At 43.9% G+C, this 23746-nt stretch overlaps 2 protein-coding genes across 4 annotated transcripts; both read left to right on the top strand.

Moving 5' to 3' along the window:
• Positions 1-1521: 1521 nt before the first annotated feature.
• On the top strand, positions 1522-14860 carry LOC112068720 (stAR-related lipid transfer protein 3). Of its 2 annotated transcripts, XM_024135913.2 has the most exons (15): positions 1552-1628; positions 2478-2580; positions 5029-5271; positions 8383-8460; positions 8657-8734; positions 8862-8915; positions 9466-9583; positions 9847-9948; positions 10115-10263; positions 10790-10852; positions 11943-12038; positions 12208-12287; positions 12469-12573; positions 12750-12843; positions 12952-14860. In XM_024135913.2, the coding sequence occupies exons 2-15, from the start codon at positions 2518-2520 to the stop codon at positions 13054-13056; spliced, it is 1428 nt and encodes a 475-aa protein (XP_023991681.1). In that variant the 5' UTR covers positions 1552-1628; positions 2478-2517; the 3' UTR covers positions 13057-14860. The 2 variants fall into 2 exon arrangements, with proteins under 2 accessions (XP_023991682.1, XP_023991681.1); XM_024135914.2 differs by lacking the exon at positions 2478-2580 and having other exon boundaries at positions 1522-1628.
• Positions 14861-15284: 424 nt separating this feature from the next.
• Positions 15285-22146, top strand: LOC112068721 (melanoregulin-like). 2 transcript variants are annotated; one of them, XM_024135916.2, is made up of 6 exons: positions 15285-16667; positions 16789-16885; positions 19659-19821; positions 20164-20254; positions 20373-20536; positions 20916-22146. In XM_024135916.2, the coding sequence occupies exons 2-6, from the start codon at positions 16791-16793 to the stop codon at positions 21138-21140; spliced, it is 738 nt and encodes a 245-aa protein (XP_023991684.1). In that variant the 5' UTR covers positions 15285-16667; positions 16789-16790; the 3' UTR covers positions 21141-22146. The 2 variants fall into 2 exon arrangements, with proteins under 2 accessions (XP_023991684.1, XP_023991683.1); XM_024135915.2 differs by having other exon boundaries at positions 16786-16885.
• The last annotated feature ends 1600 nt before the right edge of the window (positions 22147-23746 follow it).

Below are 23746 nucleotides of genomic sequence, written 5' to 3'. Positions count from 1 at the left end.
AACATTTATTTGTGATGCATTTGAAGTTATTTTTGGTGTCCATCAAAGCTATTTGTGTCAATGATGTACTCTGGGTGTATGTGAGGATGCCATGCTTTTGTAAAAGTAGTCCAATGTAGTTTTTTTGTGAGAAAGAAAATGTATTAGTTTTGTATCCAGAATCAGATTCGTATTGTTTGTTTGTTTAAATAATTTCCTGTCTAAAGATGCATTAATCAACTTAGCTGTATACGGTCTCTTTCTGTTGAACAATTGTCACAACGTTTAGTAACCTTTTAGTCACGACTTGGATAACTGTGTTTTTCATATTCTCATGAAAAACAACGCAGACAATACAATACATAGTGACTCTCTTTCTCTCTCTCTTCCTGCTGAAATGGAATGACACATTTGAATATTAAAATATTCACCCTCAGAATGTCATTATCATCATATTCTCATTGATAATGTCAATCTAATAAACAGTTTTCTTTATTTCCATCACATCTGTTCTCCAACTGCAGGATTGCTTGAGTCAGCGGAATACATTTTGGTAGTGTCACAGCTGAATGTCTCAATCTGTACCAACTGCTAATATATTGTCATTGTTTTGATTCTCTTTTTGTTGGACAATTGAACTTTTGTATGCTCTTTTCTCTTGCCTGGGTGTATGGGCTGGGCAGCCCTTTAAAGTGTTGAGACATATGGCACCTACTCCCTCCATTCTCTCATTGTCTGGCTGGAGTGAGCATCCTCTCCTTCTCCAAGTCTCTCTATCCTCCACGGTCAATAGGCGAGTGCCATGGCAAGAATGAACTTGAATCGATAATATTCTTCTTTATTTCATTCTTTTTTCTGTACTTGTTAAAGATGTAGACATTTCAATGTGAGCCACAATAACAATATCTAAATAAACACATTTTCCTGATTTGAAATGACTTGTGTGTGTGTGTGCGTTCATGCCTGCATTCCTTGTGTGTATGTGTGTCTGTGATGAACATACAAAGTAATCCTCACAGTAATACACAAGGACACAGCTTGGATGAAGGAATTCGATTTGTTCTGGTGTGTGAAACTAATCCTAAAACTTTGAAAATATGCTTTTTAAAATAACATATATGACCTTAATTATAGGTACTACTGCACCGCATAAAATGACTGAAACAAGTGGTCCGTATTTCACAGCCTATGACGGAATGAATGAACACTACCCACATTCCAGAAGGAATTCTGATACTTGCAATGCTGTCTGGTTGCTTCTCAGGTGGTATGTTCTTCAAGTGGAGTATGTCAGAAAACACTCGCATGGAAAACAGAACTGGCAAAGTCAGCTGGCAAATTAAAAACAGGCTTCCTAGAAAGTATGCTAATTAATTTCTTTGGACTGATAAATTATTGCATCAACAGACAAATATAATGGTAGGTCCTTTAATATTGCATTTGTAGTTTAAGTAGCCTAATGCTACTGTTGTCAGAAAATAGCACCCCCTGTATTCTCAAGAAGTTAAAAACAAATAGCTAACATCGTACAACCATAGACATTAAAACCAGATTACCCCAAATCTAAACCGGAAGTGAGATAGTGACCCATTTCATGTAAAAGGTATTCCCGGAAGATACGTTTCGTCGATGATGATGTACTAAATTAGGTGAGTTAAAGGCTCAGGACTACAGTTTTCCTTATAACATTCAAACCAATTTCGTGTGGTCATTGTTCAGATGTGACATTTGTGTCCTATTTATTTATGTTTAATTGTAATATATTCATGAGAATGGGGTGTATACTGTGGCTATGTTGTTAGCTAGCTAATGGTAATGCTAAAGCCAGCGCTAGCACTGTTGTTTTCTCCACTTGTAATGCAAGCCTAAATCAATTAAATATTACCCCCAGTATTATATACTAATTGTACATGTGTGTACGTAAACGGAACCTGCATGTATTGCTAAGCCAGTTGTAGCTTGCCAGTTTCAGTTTAGCTGTCAGCTAGCTAGCTGGTTAGCTAGCTATCTACTGTAGCTAGTTAGCTATATAAGTTACCTAGTTATTGTACAGTTTTAGTACGATTTCTAATGCAGTGATTTGTGTCGACTGGTTGGTCAAATTGGTCACTTATGTAATGTGGCTGGCAGTACACAGGCCAGATCTCAGGGTTAAGTTGTTTGTCTGTAGGAGGGTAATTTAGCCTAATGTGTTCAGTCTTCAACCCCAATGCTAATTGATGCATTCTAAGCTAATCAATACTGTAAATAGGCCTTCTCAGAATCAGATAAATCAACAGCATTTATTGTTATCTCTAACAGTCCAATGTTCAAAGTATCTTCTGTTTACTTTATTAGAGGGTGGGGCCGGCCGGCCATCACAGTGAAGATCAAGTCTTGTTGATTGACAACATCTATTTTTACCTTTTCCGTGCATGTATGCCTTTTTACTGAAAACACTGTTATGTTAAGTTTTCCTTGTGAGGTATTTACATTTTAATTCAATCACTTTTTGACAGGACCCCTTTTAATTTTAACGAAATCTACACATATTTGCCCATGGTAGAAGTGGTCAGAAAGTGCCTTTTTGGACCGGAATGCCAAAACATCCAAGAGATAAAGGTGCTCAAATTTGACCCATTTTTGCATACCATCCATATCTTCCTCACTGGAAAAGATAAACGGTTGAGATTGATATCATTTAAAAGCTTACAAACAGGGTATTGGGAAATTCAGAAGATCATCAGGCAATCATTTTGTATGATCTATTGTCTAGAATAGAACATCATTATTGATGATGATGATCAAATCAAATGTTATTGGTCGCCTATACACATAATTGTGTATAGGGGATGAAATACCTCATCCCCATATTGTTATTTATCTTCTTGCTCTTTTGCACCCCAGTATCTCTACTTGCACATCATCATCTGCACATCTATCACTCCAGTGTTAATGCTAAATTGTAATTATTCCGCCTCTATGGCCTATTTATTGCCTTACCTCCCTAATCTTCTACATTTGCACACACTGTACATAGATTTTTCTATTGTGTTATTGACTGTACGTTTGTTTATGTGTAACTCTGTGTTTATGTTTTTGTCGCACTGCTTTGCTTTATCTTGGCCAGGTCGCAGTTGTAAATGAGAACTTGTTCTCAACTGGCCTACCTGGTTAAATAAAGGTGAAATAAAAAATACAAATAATTAGCAGATGTTATTGCGGGTGTAGCGAAATGCTTGTGTTCCTAGCTCCAACAGTGCTGTAATGTCTAACAATACACACAACAAGCAAATCTAAAAGTAAAAGAATGGAATTAAGAAATATAGATAAAAATTAGAACAAGCCATGTCTGAGTCCGGAGTATAAATATTGTGCGTGTGTGTGATGTATAGACAGTATATGGATAGAACATGTAATATATCTGAAGAATACATAGGATACAATAGTATATGTACAGCAATAGTTGAATTAGATGGCCTTGACTAGAATACAGTATTCTGCATTCGGAAAGTATTCAGACCCCTTAACTATTTCCACATTTTGTTACGTTACAGCCTTGCTCTAAAATTGATTAAATACATTTTTTCCCTCATCAATCTACACACAATACCCCATAATGACAAAGCGAAAAGATTTGTAGAAATTTTTGTAAATGTATTAAAATAGAAATACCTTATTTACATAAGTATTCAGACCCTTTGCTATGAGACTCGAAATTGAGCTCATGTGCATCCTGTTTCCATTGATCATCCTTGAGATGTTTCTACAACTTGATTGAAGTCCACCGGACACCCTTTAAAATTAGTGTGTTCAGCTATTTCAGCCATACCCGTTGCTGACAGGTGTATAAAATTGAGCACAAAGCCACACAATCTCAATAGACAAACATTGACAATAGAATGGCCTTATTGAAGAGCTCGGTGACTTTCAACATGACACCGTCATAGGATGCCACCTTTCCAACAAGTCAGTTTGTAAAATTTCTGCCCTGCTAGAGCTGCCCCAGTCAACTATAAGTGCTGTTATTGTGAAGTGTAAACGTCTAGGAGCAACAACGGCTCAGCCGCAAAGTGGTAGGCCACAAGCTTACAGAACGGGACCGCCGAGTGCTGAAGCGTGTAAAATTGTCTTTCCTTGGTTGCAACACACAAGCCTAAGATCACCATGCACAAGTGGAGTGGTTTAATGCTCGCCATTGGCCTCTGGAGAAGTGAAAACGCGTTCTCTTGAGTGATGAATCACGCTTCACCATCTGGCAGTCTGACGGACGAATCTGGGTTTGGCGGATGCCTGGAGAACACTACCTGCCCCAATGCATAGTGCCAACTGTAAAGTTTGATGGAGGAGGAATAATGGTCTGAGGCTGTTTTTCATAGTTCGGGCTAGGGCCCTTAGTTCCAGTGAAGGGAAATCTTAACGCTACTGCATACAATGATATTGTAGACGATTCTGTGCTTGCAACAGTCTGGGGAAGGCCCTTTCCTGTTATGCCCCCGCACACAAAGCGAGGTCCATACAGAAATGGTTTGTGGCGATCGGTGTGGAAGAACTTGACTGGCCTGCACAGAGCCCTGACCTCAACCCTATCGAACACCTTTGTGATGAATTGGAATGCCGACTGCGAGCCAGGTCAAGTGATTAGGCCTCTCTAATGCTCCTGTGGCTGAATGGTGAAAGTCCCATCAGCAATGATTCAACATCTGGTGGAAAGCCTTCCCAGATATTCTGTTGTAGCAGCAAAGGGGGGGACCACCTCTATATTAATGCCCATCATTTTGGAATGAGATGTTCGACGAGCAGTTGTCCACATACTCTTGACCATGTAGTGTATGAGAATATGAAAAAAATCGTCATTCGTGTTTTTAGAATTTACGTTAAAGGTTTAAAAATAAAATTTTATTTAACTTTTTTTTCCAAGAAATAGTCAAATAGTTCAACACTGTTTGTAAGCTTTTAAATTATAGCAAACTCCACCGCTTCTGGCAGACCAGCCCAACATGAGTTCCCCCTTATCCTTGCACTTTCACTGGCCACACCTCACCATTACCCCCCCTCTCTCTGTCCCAGGTGGATCGGCCCCTCTCAGTAGGAATGCCGGGCGGAGTGGACTATGGGGAGTTTGGGGGGAGCCTTCCTGCCATCGCCTCTCTGAATGCGTCCTACTCCACCACTGTATCCCTCCCCTCCTCCCACTACCTGGTGGTGCCCCCTGGGGAGAAGAAGGTCATCTCGGACGTCCGTCGCACCTTTTGCCTCTTTGTCACCTTTGACCTCCTCTTCATCTCCCTGCTGTGGATCATCGAGCTCAATGTGAGTTCAATCATTGTCAATCTATTTCTACTCTCTCATTTTATTTATTTTATTAAACCTTTATTTATCTAGGCAAATCAGTTAAGAACAAATTCTTATTTACAATGACGGCCTACCCCAGCCAAACCCTAAACTGGACGACGCTGGGCCAATTGTGCGCCGCCCTATGGGACTCCCAATCATGGCCGGTTGTATTATAGCCTGGAATGGAACCAGGGTCTGTAGTGACGCCTCTAGCACTGAGATGCAGTGTCCTTAGACCGCTGTGATAACAGCCTGGAATGGAACCAGGGTCTGTAGTGAGTCCTCTAGCACTGAGATGCAGTGTCTTAGACCGCTGTGATACAGCCTGGAATGGAACCAGGGTCTGTAGTGACGCCTCTAGCACTGAGATGCAGTGTCTTAGACCGCTGTGATACAGCCTGGAATGGAACCAGGGTCTGTAGTGAGTCCTCTAGCACTGAGATGCAGTGTCTTAGACCGCTGTGATACAGCCTGGAATGGAACCAGGGTCTGTAGTGACGCCTCTAGCACTGAGATGCAGTGTCTTAGACCGCTGTGATACAGCCTGGAATGGAACCAGGGTCTGTAGTGACCCTCTAGCACTGAGATGCAGTGTCTTAGACCGCTGTGATACAGCCTGGAATGGAACCAGGGTCTGTAGTGACGCCTCTAGCACTGAGATGCAGTGTCTTAGACCGCTGTGATACAGCCTGGAATGGAACCAGGGTCTGTAGTGACGCCTCTAGCACTGAGATGCAGTGTCTTAGACCAGCTGTGATACAGCCTGGAATGGAACCAGGGTCTGTAGTGACGCTCTAGCACTGAGATGCAGTGTCTTAGACCGTGTGATACAAGCCTGGAATGGAACCAGGGTCTGTAGTGACGCCTCTAGCACTGAGATGCAGTGTCTTAGACCGCTGTGATACAGCCTGGAATGAACCAGGGTCTGTAGTGACGCCTCTAGCACTGAGATTGCCAGTGTCTTAGACCGATGTGATACAGCCTGGAATGGAACCAGGGTCTGTAGTGACGCCTCTAGCACTGAGATGCAGTGTCTTAGACCGCTGTGATACAGCCTGGAATGAAACCAGGGTCTGTAGTGAGTCCTCTAGCACTGAGATGCAGTATCTTAGATCGCTCGGGGACCCATGTATTGTTGCTTTCTTTTATGTGTCTCACCTGTTGGTCTCTGCCCCTTGTTTTTGACAATTTTTCTCTGTGTCACTCTCCATACTTATTTTCACTGTTCTACATTATGCCAATTGTGTGTGTACCACAGGGTATACACTGAGTATACCACACATTAAGAACCCCTTCCTCTACAAGGTGTCAAGCGTTCTGCAGGGATGCTGGCCTTCCCTTTCCTGTGTTGACTGTCAAGTTGGCTGGATGTCCTTTGGGTGGTGGACCATTCTTGATACACACGGGCAACTGTTGATTGTGAAAATCCCAGCAGTGTTGTAGTTCTTGACACAAACCGGTACGCCTGGCACCTACTACCATACCCTGTTCAAAGTAGGGCTGGGCAGTATACCGTATTTTACTATATACCGGTATTTATGCACGGACGTTTGGGTTTTTACTTTACCTTCTATAAAGCAATTTGAATGTTTGGTTTGTTAAATGTGATACGCCGTGTGTAACGTCCATTTTTATAGTTTACTCTGCTACCCGAGTCACCTTTCTCTGCTCTCTCTCGCCATGCCGCTTTCAACACAGCCCTAGTTCCACCCCCTGTCAATCAAGGAACGCATTTGTTGTTGCTTGACAACGAGACACTTTCGTTCAGTCTGCATGGTCAATACAGCACATGCAACAATGTTGAGGACAACGATGTTTCCACTTTGATCTTAATATAAATCCACAAGCGTTCTATAATTACAATATCAGTTTGTGTTTCTTACATCGGCAAACAGCTAGTTTGTATTTTCTGAGCAGGTTAAGCTAAATCGTGTTAGCCACTAATGCTAATAACTTGTTAGCTGGCTAACTAGCTAATAAAAGTACTGAGTCGGAGCAAACGTAGCCAGCTAATAGAGCCTGATACCAGTACTGGTGGAGGCTTAAATCAGCATGTTGTTTGTGCAACAGTATCTTCTAAATCAAAGAGGAGTAGGCGAAGCATGAATATGTTGGCTATATGAATAAAGATTTAATGTAGCCAAAGATTATAGGGTCCCCTAGGAAACACTGAATATCACTTTGGTTCCTACACTGTCACAATAACTCGTCCATGGCATTTTCATTCGTTGTCATGTCAAACAACACTGTATTCAAAGTGCCCACTATTATTTATATTCTAATTACATAATTATAATAAACATTCAATTTCCATGATTCCAAAAGTTCGCCCGTGTTTTGGTATAAATCGCTATTGCAACATTTGGTTAAAAATACGGCCTAGTATTTTTGCCCATATCGTGGCAGTGTGGAAACTCTCAAATGAGTGCAGGAAATTAGTTTAGGTTGAAGTTGAATTGAACAATATAAAACAATCCGAATGGATAAAGACTCATTTGAAATAATTTAGAATATATGTGTTGCCACCTTAGGGTCACGTACTACCATAAAGCAAATTTAGAACTTTAACTTTTCAAAAACATAAAATACTGTCAAAAATGTGAAAAATACCATATGATATGATATTTTGGCCACATCGCCCAGCCCCTGTTCAAAGGCACTTAAATATTTTGCCTTGTCAATTCACCCTCTGAATGGCATACATACACAATCCATGTCTCAATGCTTAAAAATCCTTCTTTAACCTGTCTCCTCCCGTTCATCTACACTGATCTGAAGTGACGTCAATAAGGGATCGTAGCATTCATCTGGTCAGTCGATCATGGAAAGAGCAGTTGTTGTCGATGTTTTGTACACCCAGTGTATTGCTCTTATCACTTTACCACTTCCTTAAAAATGTGAACAAGATTGCTAGATTCCCAGCAGAGCTGTTAACAGTTTACTTTCGGTTATTTTCTCTGTGTGTGTCAGTTATGTTCTCTCATTATGACAGCGTTCACTAATGATGATGTATGTATGTTATAGGAAGAGATGGCCTCTGGCTGCATGTTTACTGAATGGTTCTACTCTTGCCTTGTCCCACTGCAGATTCAGAACTCCATTTGGCAGAGCCTTGAGCTGGAGGTTATCAAGTACAGCTTCCGGTCCTCCTTCTTTGACATCTTTGTGAGTGTAAACGATCAAGCTTTAATAATCGGTCAGAAAGTCGTACGTTTGACTGAACGTAACTGTCAAGGTTACTCGCATGCCGACGCTTGCCTTTATTGAAAGCTAAGTCAACATGGCCAGCTCTCATGACCACATACGGAACTAACTTGGTAGTTTTACTCTTATCTTGTTTGTCTTTTTTTCTCCACCACAGCTCCTTGCCTGGTTTCGTTTCCTGTGTCTCCAGTTGGGCTATGCTGCTCTGCGTCTGAGGCACTGGTGGGTCATTGCGGTAAGAGCGCTCCTTGAGACAGACCCGACAGACTGGTACCTAGATGGACTGATGGTCATATGTGGCGTGTGCTGACTGCTCTCACCCAATACCAGCTGTTGTTTTTAACAGTGTTTCATTCTCATAGATCACCACTCTAGTGACCAGCTCCTTCCTTGTAGCCAAAGTCATTCTCTCCAATGTGAGTGCCTCCCTCTCGCCTCTTACCAGAAACAGTTTTTGACTGAGCTCCACACTTGTCTGTGTTCCGAGCCACTTCACATTTTCACTTCTCTATTCAATAAGAACATGAGTATATTGTCAGTTTGTCTGCAGTTGACCTTTACTGTGTAGGCAGCATGGTGGGGATTATACATTCAAGTCTATTACGATCCGAGTTAAGCCTTTTTTCTGCCCTCTGTGTCTACGCGCCGTGTCGACAGCCGGAAGCCACACACCCCTACAATCTCTTCGCTATTTATTCAAAACTGTTGCTTTTGTCAAGATACCTGCCCAGCGTCACGTCTCGGAAATGGCAGAAGTAGTAGTGTTTATTCAAATGCAGTATGGCTGTCTACACATGTGTATGTTAGAGTACCAAATGCCACCCGTTCCTCTCTAGTGCATTACTTTTGACCAGACCCTTATGGACCCTGGTCACATGTAGTGTGCTAAATAGGGAATAGGGTGCCATTTGGGATGTGGCCTATATATACCACTTGTCTCAGACTGACGTGTCATTCCTCACACAGCTGCTATCCCAGAATGCCTTTGGCTACGTGTTGCCCATCACATCCTTTGTGGTGGCGTGGCTGGAGACGTGGTTCCTGGACTTCAAGGTGCTCTCCATAGAGGCTGGTGATGAGAGAGGTGAGTCACAGAGAGATGGATACATTTGAATGGTCCGGGAGTTTCCATTGACCATGTTTGTTCTGTCATTTTGCCAGAGCACATTTTGCAAAATAAGGTCTGGGCCCTCAGGAAATCCCCTCAGAAGGGAGAAGTGGGTTGTATTGGACAGACAAGTAGGATGGAATGATGAGATGGATACATTTGCAATAATGGAATGGACAAAGAGGAGAGGAAGATGTGTGGTCTTTTACTTCTCCCTTTACGGTCTGTGTCTCCCTCAGCCTACCTAGCAGCAGTGAACGCAGCGTCGGAGCGAGCTCCCATGATCTACCCTCGCGCTGTGTCTGAAGGACAGTTCTACTCTCCACCTGAATCCCTCGCAGGTACCACACTACATCTCCCTTTCTCTCTCACTTGTAATTCTCAATGTCTTTCTCAATCTTCCTTGTCTGCCATATCTCTCTTTCTCTTTGTTTCACCTTTACGCTGTCTCTTACCTAACTGTAATCTCCATGCTACCTGTGTGTGTGTGTGTGGTATGATGACCAGGGTCTGAGGAGGACCTGGATGAGGAGGGGCTGGGTCGCAAGGCAGTCTCCCCCCAGGAGAAGGCGCTGGTGAGGCAGGGTAAAGAGGCCATGGCCGTGGTGGAACAGATCCTGGCCCAGGAGGAGAACTGGAAGTTTGAGAAGAACAATGTGAGGGGCTCAAGTTCAGGGGCGTCAAACTCATTCCAGGATTTTTTTTACATTTATTTGAACCTTTATTTAACTAGGCAAGTCAGTTAAGAACAAATTCTTATTTACAATGACGGCCTACCGGGGAACACTGCCTTGTTCAGGGGCAGAACGACACATTTTTACCATGTCAGCTCGGTTACTGGCCCAACGCTCTAACCACTAGGCTACCTACCGCCCTGAAGGGCCTAGTGTCTGCAGGTTTCTGTTAATTCCTTTCAATTTGTATCCAGTTAAGACCTGGACAACCGGGTGAGGGGAGTTCCTAACTAATCAGTGACCATCATTGGTCAATCAAGTACAAGGGAGGAGCAAAAAACCCGCAGACACTTGGCCCTCCATGGGATGAGTGACACCTGTGTGCCAATTGCTTTTAGTTAGCTACCTGTTGTTGTACACTGTTAGTTTGTGGGTTGGACACAAGATGGTTTAATAGTGACAGATTTACTGGATGTTGCTAATATGTCGTTGTTTCTCCTTTTGTCAGGACATGGGAGATTCTGTGTACACACTGGAGATCCCCTTCCATGGAAAGACCTTCATTCTCAAGGTACAGGGTCATCACTGTTCGTTTTTGTGTATGGCCTTTGCTTTCATAACGTGTGGCTTGTCTGGTGTAAGTATTTAGTATATTGGGCTATATGCCTTCGGAAAGTATTCAGACCCCTTGACTTTTTCCACATTTTGTTACGTTACAGCCTTATTCTAAAATGGATTAAATACATATTTTGCCTCAGCAATTTACACACAATACAACATAATGACAAAGCGAAAACAGGTTGTTAGACATTTTTGCAAATTTATAAGAAATTTAAAAAAACTGAAATATGAGACATGAAGTTGAGCTCCGGTGCATCCTGTTCCCATTGATCATCCTTCAGATGTTTCTACAACTTGATTGGAGTCCACCTGTGGTAAATTCAATTGATTGGACATGATTTGGAAGGGCACACACCTGTCTATATAACATCCCACAGATGACAGTGCATGTCAGCGCAAAACCCAAGCCACGAGGTCGAAGGAATTGACCGTAGAGCTCCAAGACAGAATTGTGTCGAGGACCTCAGACTGGGGCGAAGGTTCACCTTCCAACACGACATCTACCCTAAGCACACAGCCAAGACAACACAGGAGTAGATTCAGGACAAGGCTCTGAATGTCCTTGATTGGCCCAGCCGGAGCTCGGACTGGAACCTGATCCAACAACTCTGGAGAGACATGAAAATTGCTGTGCAGCAACGCTCCCCATCCAACCTGACAGGATCTCCAGAGAAGAATGGGAGAAACTCCCCAAATACAGTTGTGCCAAGCTTGTAGCGTCATACCCAAGAAGACTCAACGCTGTAATCGCTGCCAAAGGTGCTTCAACAAAGTACTGAGTAAAGGGTCTGAGTACTTATGTAAATGTGATATTTCAGTAAAAATAAATAAATTGCTTTGTCATTGTGGGGTATTGTGTCTACATTGATGAGGGGAAAAAACTATTTAATCAATTTTAGAATAAGGCTGTAACAACGTGGGAAAAGTCAAGGGGTTTGAGTACCTTCTGAAAGCACTGTATATCGTATATTCAATGTCTTCCTAGACTGTTTGATAGGCTTTGTATTTATAGCTATGTGTTTGTGTGCTGTATGTCCCAGGCCTTCATGCAGTGTCCTGCAGAGCTGGTGTACCAGGAGGTGATCTTACAGCCAGAGAAGATGGCCCAGTGGAACAGAACCGTTTCTGGCTGCCAGGTAACCTGCACTATCCTCTCTCCTCTTTTTCTCATGACCAGTCATCAGACAAACAGGCTTAACCGAGTACAGTGAACCTACTGCGAAAACTGTTTTGTTATGATTCAGATAAGTTGTTGTGGCCCATACGATGCCAAAGGCTGACATTGCTCTCCATTTGTTCCTTTAGATCCTCCAGAGGGTGGATGACAACACCCTGGTGTCGTACGATATCGCTTCCGGAGCAGCAGGGGGGGTAGTGTCTGCCAGGTAACACAACACAACATGGACTACCTCGAATATGGAGTCATCCGGTTCCCTATGTAGTGCACTAATTTGGACCGGGGCCCGCATAGGACTCTGGTCAAAAGTAGTACATTATATAGGGTTCCAACCCTCGTTTTGTCCATGTTTTGAATGTAACAGTAATTCATGTCCTTGTATCCCTCAGGGACTTTGTGAATGTGAGGCGGGTGGAACGCAAACGAGACTGCTACGTCTCCGCTGGCATGGCAACCGACCATGACGCCAAGCCGCCGCACAGTCGCTATGTCAGGTCTGGCCTCGCCTCTAGACAGCCTCGTTTCACTGGGAACAATACTGAAAGCAGATCGCGTCAACCAGACCATTCATGCTAGTTAATTAGCCGACATGTGATACTACCATCCCTCTCCTCTAACTCTCTCTTCTCCTCCCTACCATCCGTCCCTCTCTCTCTCTTCTCTTCCCTAGAGGTGAGAATGGTCCAGGAGGGTTTGTGGTCCTGAAGTCCAGCAGTAACCCCTCGGTTTGTACCTTTATCTGGGTGCTCAACACAGACCTCAAGGTAAGAACAGACTGTTGAGGATGGTTTGTGTGTGCTTGTTGCTGTGAGGTATTGTCAGTGGGCTGGAGAAGCAGTATACCTTTCATGTCTGATCTTGTTTTGTCTCAGGGTCGACTGCCCCGCTACCTTATCCACCAGAGTCTGGCTGCCACCATGTTTGAGTTTATGGCCCATCTACGCCAGCGTATCCGTGACCTACGGTCCACTCGCTAGATGCCCTCTCACTTACTTCCTGTAGGGAAGCTAGATGCTTGCAACCCACAGCGCCACCGCAGGTTTGGTGGTGTCACTGCAGATTTGTTGGGAACACCTACAGTTGGAAGTGCACCTGAGATCATGGTGGATATCAAACGTACTTAGACTAGAGGAAGGTCAACAGCATAGAGGATGGGAGACTGGTGCATCTACTTTCACCTGTCTTTTAGACGTGAGGAGGTCTGGGGCTGTCAGAGGAGATGTTCCTCCTCTCCCAGGAACTCCATTTTGTTTTTAAACATAGTTACACTCGTTTTTATGTACATTTTCTACTGTTTCTCTCACTGATGCCAGTGCTGGCTGCATCTCCCTCCAGCCAAGAAGTCTAACAGTATTGAAAGTGTAATGGAGGTCAGACTAGGACTACGCTTGATGAGACTTGGTGAAGACCGCTAACTCTGAGCCTTATTCTACTGCACATTTATGTTCGCCATTGACTGGCTGTTATGCTTTTTTCTTGTTGTTTTTCCACTGTCTTCACTCTGGTAACCAGGGAAACCGCTACACATGGACCACATCATAAACAAAAATTGAACTGTTGGAACACAATGAACCCACAGCGTGTTTCTTTTGTCCTCGTTGACCCTCACTGCACTGTGATCCATTTGAAGCTGACTGTAGGAGTGCTGTAGTCCTCCAGCCACTAGGGGGTGACACCACCACGGCTCTACTAACAACGGGAGACCACCTACTTAATGGAGCTCAAGATGGGTGGTTGTGATGACTTATCGGTCGCTCACGGGTTCATAAAGAGTTTCAGATACTCTTCTGTGCCAAGCCTTTAGTGGCCTTTTTAGCTAGAGGGAATCCAACTGCCCTTAATGATGGTTGACCTAAATTGTAACTGTATTGGTAAATGTATCGCAGCCTTCTGAGATAAGCCTTTACTGCAGACATACTGTAGATGGAGAAGTGGCAGTAAATGAATTGTGATTCGTTATGTTCAACATTGTGGTGGATGCAATATTGAAATTGGCTATAATTGGAGTTCTGATTCTCTGTATGTAATTAAAGCATGCTGCTTTGCATATCACAACCTTCAGCCATCAGCCTGCTGTGTGCATGTCGATGCAGTGCTGAATGTCTGGTATGTCAGGTCATTGAACATTACACTTGTGAGAACTCATGTTCCCCTCTAATGCCTTGCAGTCCTGTAAAAATACAAGTCGGACTTGTTCTGTTTTGGACTCCACTCTATTTTAGGGCCCTAGTTAACCGGCTTAGCTACATTATTGTATCAGAAAAGAAACAAAACATGCTGGGGGGGGGGAATATATGAGGTGTCAAAGTGAAAATAAGGTCTTTGAATTCCGTGAAGAAGAGGGGGAAAAGTCTGAAGATAATTTGAACAGTTTGCCATCTGTGTGAGTGGGAGTTTCACACTTAAACCAGTTCTGTAAATCTCTTAACTAATAATTGGGCAGAGAAAGCTGTTGGTTGGTTTGGTGCCTTTGTCACAGTGACAGAAATGGGCGTATAGTGTCACTGTGACCACACTTGAACTGTTAGGACTTAACTATTACTAGAATATCACTTGTTTGCTAAAGGTATGTGTTGCAAAGGTTGTTTTATTTTCAGTTGTGTATTTTTTTTTAATTTCGATGATTGTTCTAATGTTTTGAAATCATACAAACTGCTGATCATTTACAAAAATTTGTCAATTTATGATCGTCTTCAAATATTTTACCAGGATACTGAACAACTATATTTTTTAACAGAAGATTAACCCGCCTTGAATCTCTAATAAAATGTTAAATAGTTATTGATGAAACATCCTGACTCCCCTTTCCAGTGAACATACCCCTCAACCCTGTAACACAGACTGTCCAAGATGGCTGGTTGAGTAGGTTATCCTGTAGGCCCATACACTGAAAAGCCTGATTTACAAAATGTACACTTGTGATATTAGGAGTGAGTCCTCTGATAAGGAAGATTTCACAGGGAACGTGACACAAACCACTGAGTAGATGCAGGCAACACACAGGGTTTTGTCCATTAGGTGCCGAACTGAACAAAACGGACTGGAACATGGAGGAACTACCTGGACTTGTCCACAGCAACCTTTGGGTTGCTCGACGTTCACGTTAAACGGCCGGGACAACCACACTACTTTCGTTTTTTTGCCTTAAGTAACCTTGGGTGTTATGTAACCATACTAAACGTAACACGTCATCATAATATGAGTGTTCCCGGATTTACGTGTACTATGTTGCGCCTAGTCTATGAGACCAGGCTGTCCAATAAGAAACACTTATTGTTTTAAAAAGTTTCCTATTGCAAGCCCTAATGAACATGGTCACGCTCCATTTCTCAGTCTCCCTCTTTCTCACCCTGTCTACCATTTGAATGGCTCTCTGTGTGCTTGAGGCTGAGGTGTTTATTAGTGATAACACTGACTAAAGTTGCCATCTCATGGGAGCTCTCCATTAACATTTACACTTCAATCTACTATGTTGTCCTTTTTTTGCCTTTTGGATGAGTGTTTTATATAAGATACAGCATTTGGGTAGAGATCATTTTGTGAACCAAGTGTACCTTTAGTCCAGAATGTTTTTTTTTAAAAAGAGGTCCATTCTGCGTGGATAGAATCTAGAGTCTTTATATAATAGGAGCACTGATTATCTTGTTCACTGATGAAACTGTTCTCTGATATATTTGCTGTTTTACCATTTCCACTACGTGAGGAGTACATCCAGGTTATTGGCCTAGGGGCGGTGACATCTAGCAACACATATTTTACTTTGAAGAAGTAAATTCCCTAAACAAAAGCTTGTTTTGTTTAAATGCAATATGTAGCCTTCTTTTGTCTGTAGAGTGTGTGGTTTTAAGTGGATGGAGATAAGAATGTGGGTAGCAAGGTGGGGTTACAGTAGCTAGAGCCTTGCTATTCCTGCTGGGGGGCAGAGGATCGTTCAGCTCACATGACTGTGCTGTGACTGAGTTGGGTCTTGTGTGTGCGTGTGGATCTGTGGTGATGAGTGAGAGGGGAGAGGCTACTCAGTGCTCTCTTTGTGGTGAGACATTCCCTGGGTCATCCTCTCTTCCAGCTTCTCTGATCCAGGAGGAAAGTCTTTGGATTTGGAGACCTTAGCTGGCTACCTCTTCTGGACCTCCGACATCGGGACCTGGAATGAGAAGAGGATTCCACACCAGTATATACAGCGTGGATATCGGGATGGAGATTGGAACCCAGTTGTTGGAAATGACCTGTTCACTCGACACTCTTTAGAATGGTTTCTGTCTGAACGGGATATTTTTCTTGAAACTCATTTTGTCAGTGTGGAGGCAGGGTATCAACAGAGTGAGAACCGTGGGTGTTCAACAGCTCTGTGAGTGCTTGACAAACTTTTTCTCTTTGCTCCTGTGGATATTGTTTTGGAATCAAACTCGGAGGGTGTGACCCAGGTTCCAGGTCCGAACCCTCATCCTACACCACTGGGTCACCTATCCTCAGCAGGGAACTGGTAGACAGAAAGAGGTGGATATAGTGTGTTGGACCAACTTTACTGGTTGGAGAGGATTTTCTTCCCTTCTTACCTGTCCTGTACCTGGATAGGACTTGAGAAACGGTAGCGTATACCCTCTCCTGTCTGAAGAGTTTAACCATATCTGGACACTAGACCTTATCTGGACCTCTAACTGCTCTCACGCTATCTTCCACCGCTCTACTTCCCTCTCTCTCTCCAGCAGAGATGGGGGCTGCCTTCAAGAGGTTCTGTGCTCGGTTCTGTTGCTGCTGCTGCATTAGCGATGATGAAAGTGAGGAGGAGAAGGAGCCTTTAATCAGGTATACAATCCATGACACTGCGATACACTGACATATAGACTTATCAACATGACAACCCATGACACCCCAACATACTGACATACAGACTTATCACCATGACAACCCATGACACCCCGACACACTTACATATAGACTTATCACCATGACAACCCATAACACACTGACATGCCACACTTATCACCATGACAACCCATGACACCCCAACACACTGATATACACACTTATCACCATGACACCCGACACACTTACATATAGACTTATTACCATGACACCCCAACACACTGGCATCCACACTTATCATGACAACCCATGACCCAGTGACATACACACTTATCACCATAACATACATACTTATCACCATAACAACCCGATACAGTGACATGCACACTTATCACCATGACAACCCATGACACCCCAACACTGGCATACACACTTATCATGACACCCCATGACACAGTGACATACATACTTATCCCCATGACACACTGATATACATACTTATCACCATGACAAACCCATGACACCCTGACATACATACTTATCCCCATGACACACTGACATACATACTTATTCCCATGACACACTGACATACATACTTATCACATCGACACGCCCAGAACACCCTGACATACACACTTATCACCATGACAACCCATGACACCCTGACATACACACTTATCACCATGACAACCCATGACATCCAAACACACTTACACCACAGGAGGCTGCTGAGGGGAGGATGGCTCATAATAATGACTGGAATGGAGCAAATGGAATGGCATCAAACCATGTGTTTGATGTACTTGATACCATTCCACCTATTCCGCTCCAGCCATTACCATGAGCCCGTCCTCCCCAATTAAGATGCCACCAACCTCCTGTGACTTACACACACACTTATCAAGACACACAACATGATGCTTAATAAACAAACAATGTCACAATTCCTCATGTGATTTCTCACCCTCATGTCTCTCCACACCAATCCATAGATTTGAGAGTGACAGTTGAAGTCGGAAGTTTACATACACCTTAGCCAAATACATTTAAACTCAGCTTTCACAATTCCTGACATTTAATCCTAGTAAAAAAGTCCCTGTCTTAGGTCAGTTAGGATCACCACTTTATTTAAGAATGTGAAATGTCAGAATAATAGTAGAGAGAATGATTTATTTCAGCTTTTATTTATTTCATCATATTCCCAGTGGGTCAGAAGTTTACATACACTCGTTTAGTTTTTGGTAGCATTGCCTTTAAATTGTTTAACTTGAGTCAAACATTTCGGGTAGCCTTCCACAAGCTTCCCACAATAATTTGGGTGAATTTTGGCCCATTCCTCCTGACAGAGCTGGTGTTACTGAGTCAGGTTTGTAGGCCTCATGGCTCGCACACGCTTTTATCAGTTCTGCCCACACATTTTCTATAGGATTGAAGTCAGGGCTTTGTGATGGCCACCCCAATACCTTGACTTTGTTGTCCTTAAGCTATTTTGCCACAACTTTGTAAGTATGCTTGGGGTCATTGTCCATTTGGAAGACCCATTTGCGACCAAGCTTTAACTTCCTGATTGATGTCTTGAGATGTTGCTTCAATATATCCACATAATTGTCCGTCCTCATGATGCCATCTATTTTGTGAAGTGCACCAGTCCCTCCTGCAACAAAGCTTCCGCACAACATGATGCTGCCACCCCCGTGCTTCACGGTTGGGATGGTGTTCTTCGGGTTGCAAGCCTCCCCCTTTTTCCTCCAAACATAACGATGGTCATTATGTCCAAACAGTTCTATTTTTGTTTCATCAGACCAAAGGACATTTCTCCAAAAAGTACGATCTTTGTCCCCATGTGCAGTTGCAAACCGTAGTCTGGATTTTTTTATGGCGGTTTTGGAGAAGTGGCTTCTTCCTTGCTGAACAGCCTTTCAGGTTAGGTCGATATAGGACTCGTTTTACTGTGGATATAGATACTTTTGTTTATACCCATTTTTGCACCAAAGTACGTTCATCTCTAGGAGACAGAATGCGTCTTCTCCTTCCTGAGCGGTATGACGGCTGCGTGGTCTCATGGTGTTTATACTTCCGTACTATTGTTTGTACAGATGAACGTGGTAACTTCAGGCGTTTGGAAATTGCTCCCAAGGATGAACCAGACTTGTGGAGGTCTACACCATGACAATTGGAGGTATACACCTCAATTTTTCGGAGATTTTGGCTGATTTCTTTTGATTTCCCCATGATGTCAAGCAAAGATGCACTGAGTTTGAAGGTAGGCCTTGAAATACATCCACAGGTACACCTCCAATTGACTCAAATGATGTCAATTAGCCTATCAGAAGCTTCTAAATCCATGACATCATTTTCTGGAATTCTCTAAGCTGTTTAAAGGCACAGTCAACTTAGTGTATGTAAACCTCTGACTTGTAAGTGAAATAAACAATTATTGGAAAGATGACTTGTGTCATGCACAGAGTAGATGTCCTAACCGACTTGCCAAAACTATACTTTGTTAACAAGAGTGGTTGAAAAACTATTTTTAATGACTCCAACCTAAGTGTATGTAAGCCTCCGACTTCAACTGTATGTCATGCTCTCCATCCATAGCCCTCAGATTGAGTCACACTAGTGTAATACACAGGTGTGGAACCAACAAACAACGATCCTCTCTATATCTATCGAATTGATAACAGCTTCACAGTCATCCCGATGTTCCCCTTATAGACCATGCGCGTCTGTGTCCGTTTGTGTGTGTGCGTGTCTATTTGTCTATTTGTTTCAGTCCTGACACTTTGGAGTACTTTGACCGCGAGGCGAAGAAGCGAAGGGAACAGGAACAGAACCTGTGGAGTGAGCCAGGCGACCCGAGCCACTCAGAGAGAGACGATGACCGGATCCTGTACAACCTCATCCAGAACAGGAACCAGACACGCAGGGGCTCGCTGGTACCAGAGGGGGGACCCAGGGAGGGGGACAGGGGACACTTACTGTATGACAACAGAGAGTTTGGGTTCCTAAGAGGTACCCACTGGGCACACACTGGTTGAATCAACGTTGTTTCCACGTCATTTCAATTAATTTTATGTGCTCTGGTATAATGTAGGCCTACATTATCCAACTGGGTACCATGCCTGTCCAACAACAACTTTGTTGTGTCCTGTTTGTTGGGTGAATGTGCTGCTATCTCACAGTAGGTTTACTCTAGTTGATTGACCTGTGTTTGTGGTGATAGTTGTGSACTAGGTTAATATTGTTRGTATGTAACCCTGRACCCTTTCCCTCTGTAGGCGCACCGGCGTCTGAGTGTGGACATTGAGGGTATGAGAGATCTGCGTCGGGAGGTCAGGGACAAGTGGAAGATGATCCTGGAGAATTTAGGTGAGAGAGAACAAATGAAGGTAAAATGAGGGTGATAGAGAACAAATGGAAGGGTAAAAGGAGAGAAAGACAAAATGAATCAAGTCTAATCTCAGCAACCGTGAACTCATTGGCTCAGGGTTCATGGCGGAGGCGGAGTCTCTGCTGACGGTGTCTGCCAGTGCGTCGTATGACCGTATGAAGAACGCCTCGGCGTCACGCACACTACTGCACACGCTCCACTCTGAGACGTCTATCTTCAACACCCGGGAGGCCCCACCTGAGAGATACCTCTTCATCCTGGTGAGAACAGAAACTAACAGAGGGACATTTAGTATTATGGTTAATGTCTTTCACTTCCTTCTCCAAATCACTTCCTGTTTGATGATGATGACTCTTATACCTCCCCTCTTCCTCTGTTTACTCTTCTTCCTTCCCTCTTTGGTCTTTTCTCTTCTTCCTTCACTCTTTGTTTTTCACCCTCTCCATCTTCCTCTCGCTTTCCATCTTCCTCTCGCTTTCCCCTCTCTCTCCATTCTTCCTCTCGCTTTCCCTCCTCTCTCCATCTTCCTCTCTCTTCCCTCCTCTCTCCATCTTCCTCTTCTTCCCTCCTCTCATCTCCTCTCTCTTCCCTCCTCTCTCCATCTTCCTCTCTCTTCCCTCCTCTCTCCTTTTCATATAGGATCGTCTCATATACCTGGATGCTGCTGAGGACTTCTTGGCGAAGGCTAGACGCTTCTACCCCAAGCGTGATACTGATGATGAAGATGAGGACAACCCATTAGCAGTCAACCTGCCGTTGCTACTGGCCAGAGTGAACCGCACCATGAACAGAGAAGGGAGCGACGATGAGGACAAGAGGCTGGATGAGGAAGATGGGAGCGGAAGAGAGGAGGATAACTTCTAGACGGAACAGGAGCTGCAATGACCTCAGAGGGTAGACAGGGGGCAGTAGTTAGTTGTTTATGTTGCAGAGTTGGGAGTATACAGTATTAGGATGTCTGATTCTGACTATACTCTGTTGAAAATACTCTCCCAATTTGCACTAACACTAGGGGCTCTATTCAATCTGTGTTGCTGAAGTGTTACAGATTGTGCGATAGAAATGTTAAGGTCATTTCTGACTGAACCGACATGTGCCGTGTTTACCGTGTATGCGGTCTCTGCTAACACGGGAACATTGCCTCTACATTTCAATTCCGCTGTAACGCTGCACTTCTGCAATACAAATTGAATAGAGCCCTAGGTTTGAACAAAATAAATACAGCTTTCCTTTCACCTCATCAGACCCATGATCCAATATGATTCTGTTTTTCTTATTTTTCTGTTTAGGCAGACTTAGCTGGGTCTCAGGTATATTAGGGAGAGTTTTGGAGGTTATCACCCTGCCATTTTTTTTATCAATCAGACAGTGTTAGTTACTCAACTCCCTGGGTCTGTTCATTATTGGTCTCCGCCAGGGAACACAGTGGACACAGTTAACACAGCACTGAACCCCGTAGGGCACAGCTGTCCTGTTCCACATCAGCACTTTGTCTCATGATTATCAGCACTTGTTTTATCTAGTCACAAGACAGTCTTTTAAAACCACTAGTTAAGATTACCTTGGAATAAATGTTTGTTAACGAATTAAATCATTTGAGTTGTCCATTTATTTAACGGACCATGCTTATCAAGAGGTACTAGTGTATTTTTGTTCATGAAGTTTACAGAGATGAGTTTAGTAACAACATGACTCAACTTTGAATGAGTGTGTGTGTCTGTGTGAACAGTGGAGGTTGCAGTATGTGGGTATCTAATGGTCACTTTAAGTACATGTCAAGATTGTGAGAGCGTTTGGGATGTTTTGGTGAGTTGAAGGGGATGCAGCATGTGTCTTATGTTCTATTGTAAAGTTGATTTGGAAAATAAAGTGGCAACCTGATACCGCAGACCAAGTTGTGTGTGTGTGTGTGGCAGGGTTAATGTGTCCACGGGGAGCTCTAAACTCCCTGTCACATGTCGGTATGGTGTGGTCACAGCTCCAACACTGTGGCTCACCCATGCCTGCTGTGAGCCACGCCCCACAGAGATAGCCTCTGACCTGGCCCAATCTGGCCTGTCCTGGGCGTGCTCGTCCCTCTGGGTCCACAGGGGGTGTGTGGATGAGGATGTTGATGTGTTGATGGTCAGCTGTCTGTAATGTTACGTGAGAATGACACTGGTGAGGGTACATCTCTCAACAGGGCAGCAGCATGTTTCTTAAAACATAGACAGTGGCATCATGCCCATAGGGGGAACAAAGGCACACTCCCTCAGATTTGTCCTGTTTTGACATTTTCCAGATGTTAAATGAATTACTCAACTTCATTTTTAAGCCCACATTTTATAATTATTTTATATATATACACTGCTCAAAAAAATAAAGGGAACACTTAAACAACACAATGTAACTCCAAGTCAATCACACTTCTGTGAAATCAAACTGTCCACTTAGGAAGCAACACTGATTGACAATAAATTTCACATGCTGTTGTGCAAATGGAATAGACAAAAGGTGGAAATTATAGGCAATTAGCAAGACACCCCCAATAAAGGAGTGATTCTGCAGGTGGTGACCACAGACCACTTCTCAGTTCCTATGCTTCCTGGCTGATGTTTTGGTCACTTTGGAATGCTGGCGGTGCTCTCACTCTAGTGGTAGCATGAGACGGAGTCTACAACCCACACAAGTGGCTCAGGTAGTGCAGCTCATCCAGGATGGCACATCAATGCGAGCTGTGGCAAGAAGGTTTMCTGTGTCTGTCAGCGTAGTGTCCAGAGCATGGAGGCGCTACCAGGAGACAGGCCAGTACATCAGGAGACGTGGAGGAGGCCGTAGGAGGGCAACAACCCAGCAGCAGGACCGCTACCTCCGCCTTTGTGCAAGGAGGAGCACTGCCAGAGCCCTGCAAAATGACCTCCAGCAGGCCACAAATGTGCATGTGTCTGCTCAAACGGTCAGAAACAGACTCCATGAGGGTGGTATGAGGGCCCGACGTCCACAGGTGGGGGTTGTGCTTACAGCCCAAAACCGTGCAGGACGTTTGGCATTTGCCAGAGAACACCAAGATTGGCAAATTCGCCACTGGCGCCCTGTGCTCTTCACAGATGAAAGCAGGTTCACACTGAGCACATGAGCACATGTGACAGACGTGACAGAGTCTGGAGACGCCGTGGAGAACGTTCTGCTACCTGCAACATCCTCCAGCATGACCGGTTTGGCGATGGGTCAGTCATGGTGTGGGGTGGCATTTCTTTGTGGGGCCGCACAGCCCTCCATGTGCTCGCCAGAGGTAYCCTGACTGCCATTAGGTACCGAGATGAGATCCTCAGAGCCCTTGTGAGACCATATGCTGACACATGCACATTTGTGGCCTGCTGGAGGTCATTTTGCAGGGCTCTGGCAGTGCTCCTCCTTGCACAAAGGCGGAGGTAGCGGTCTTGCTGCTGGGTTGTTGCCCTCCTACGGCCTCCTCCACGTCTCCTGATGTA

This window comes from Salvelinus sp. IW2-2015, unplaced genomic scaffold (assembly GCF_002910315.2).
Source record: "Salvelinus sp. IW2-2015 unplaced genomic scaffold, ASM291031v2 Un_scaffold659, whole genome shotgun sequence".
In the NCBI taxonomy this organism is placed as follows: Eukaryota; Metazoa; Chordata; class Actinopteri; order Salmoniformes; family Salmonidae; genus Salvelinus; species Salvelinus sp. IW2-2015.
This window is presented reverse-complemented; position numbering and strand designations above follow the sequence as displayed.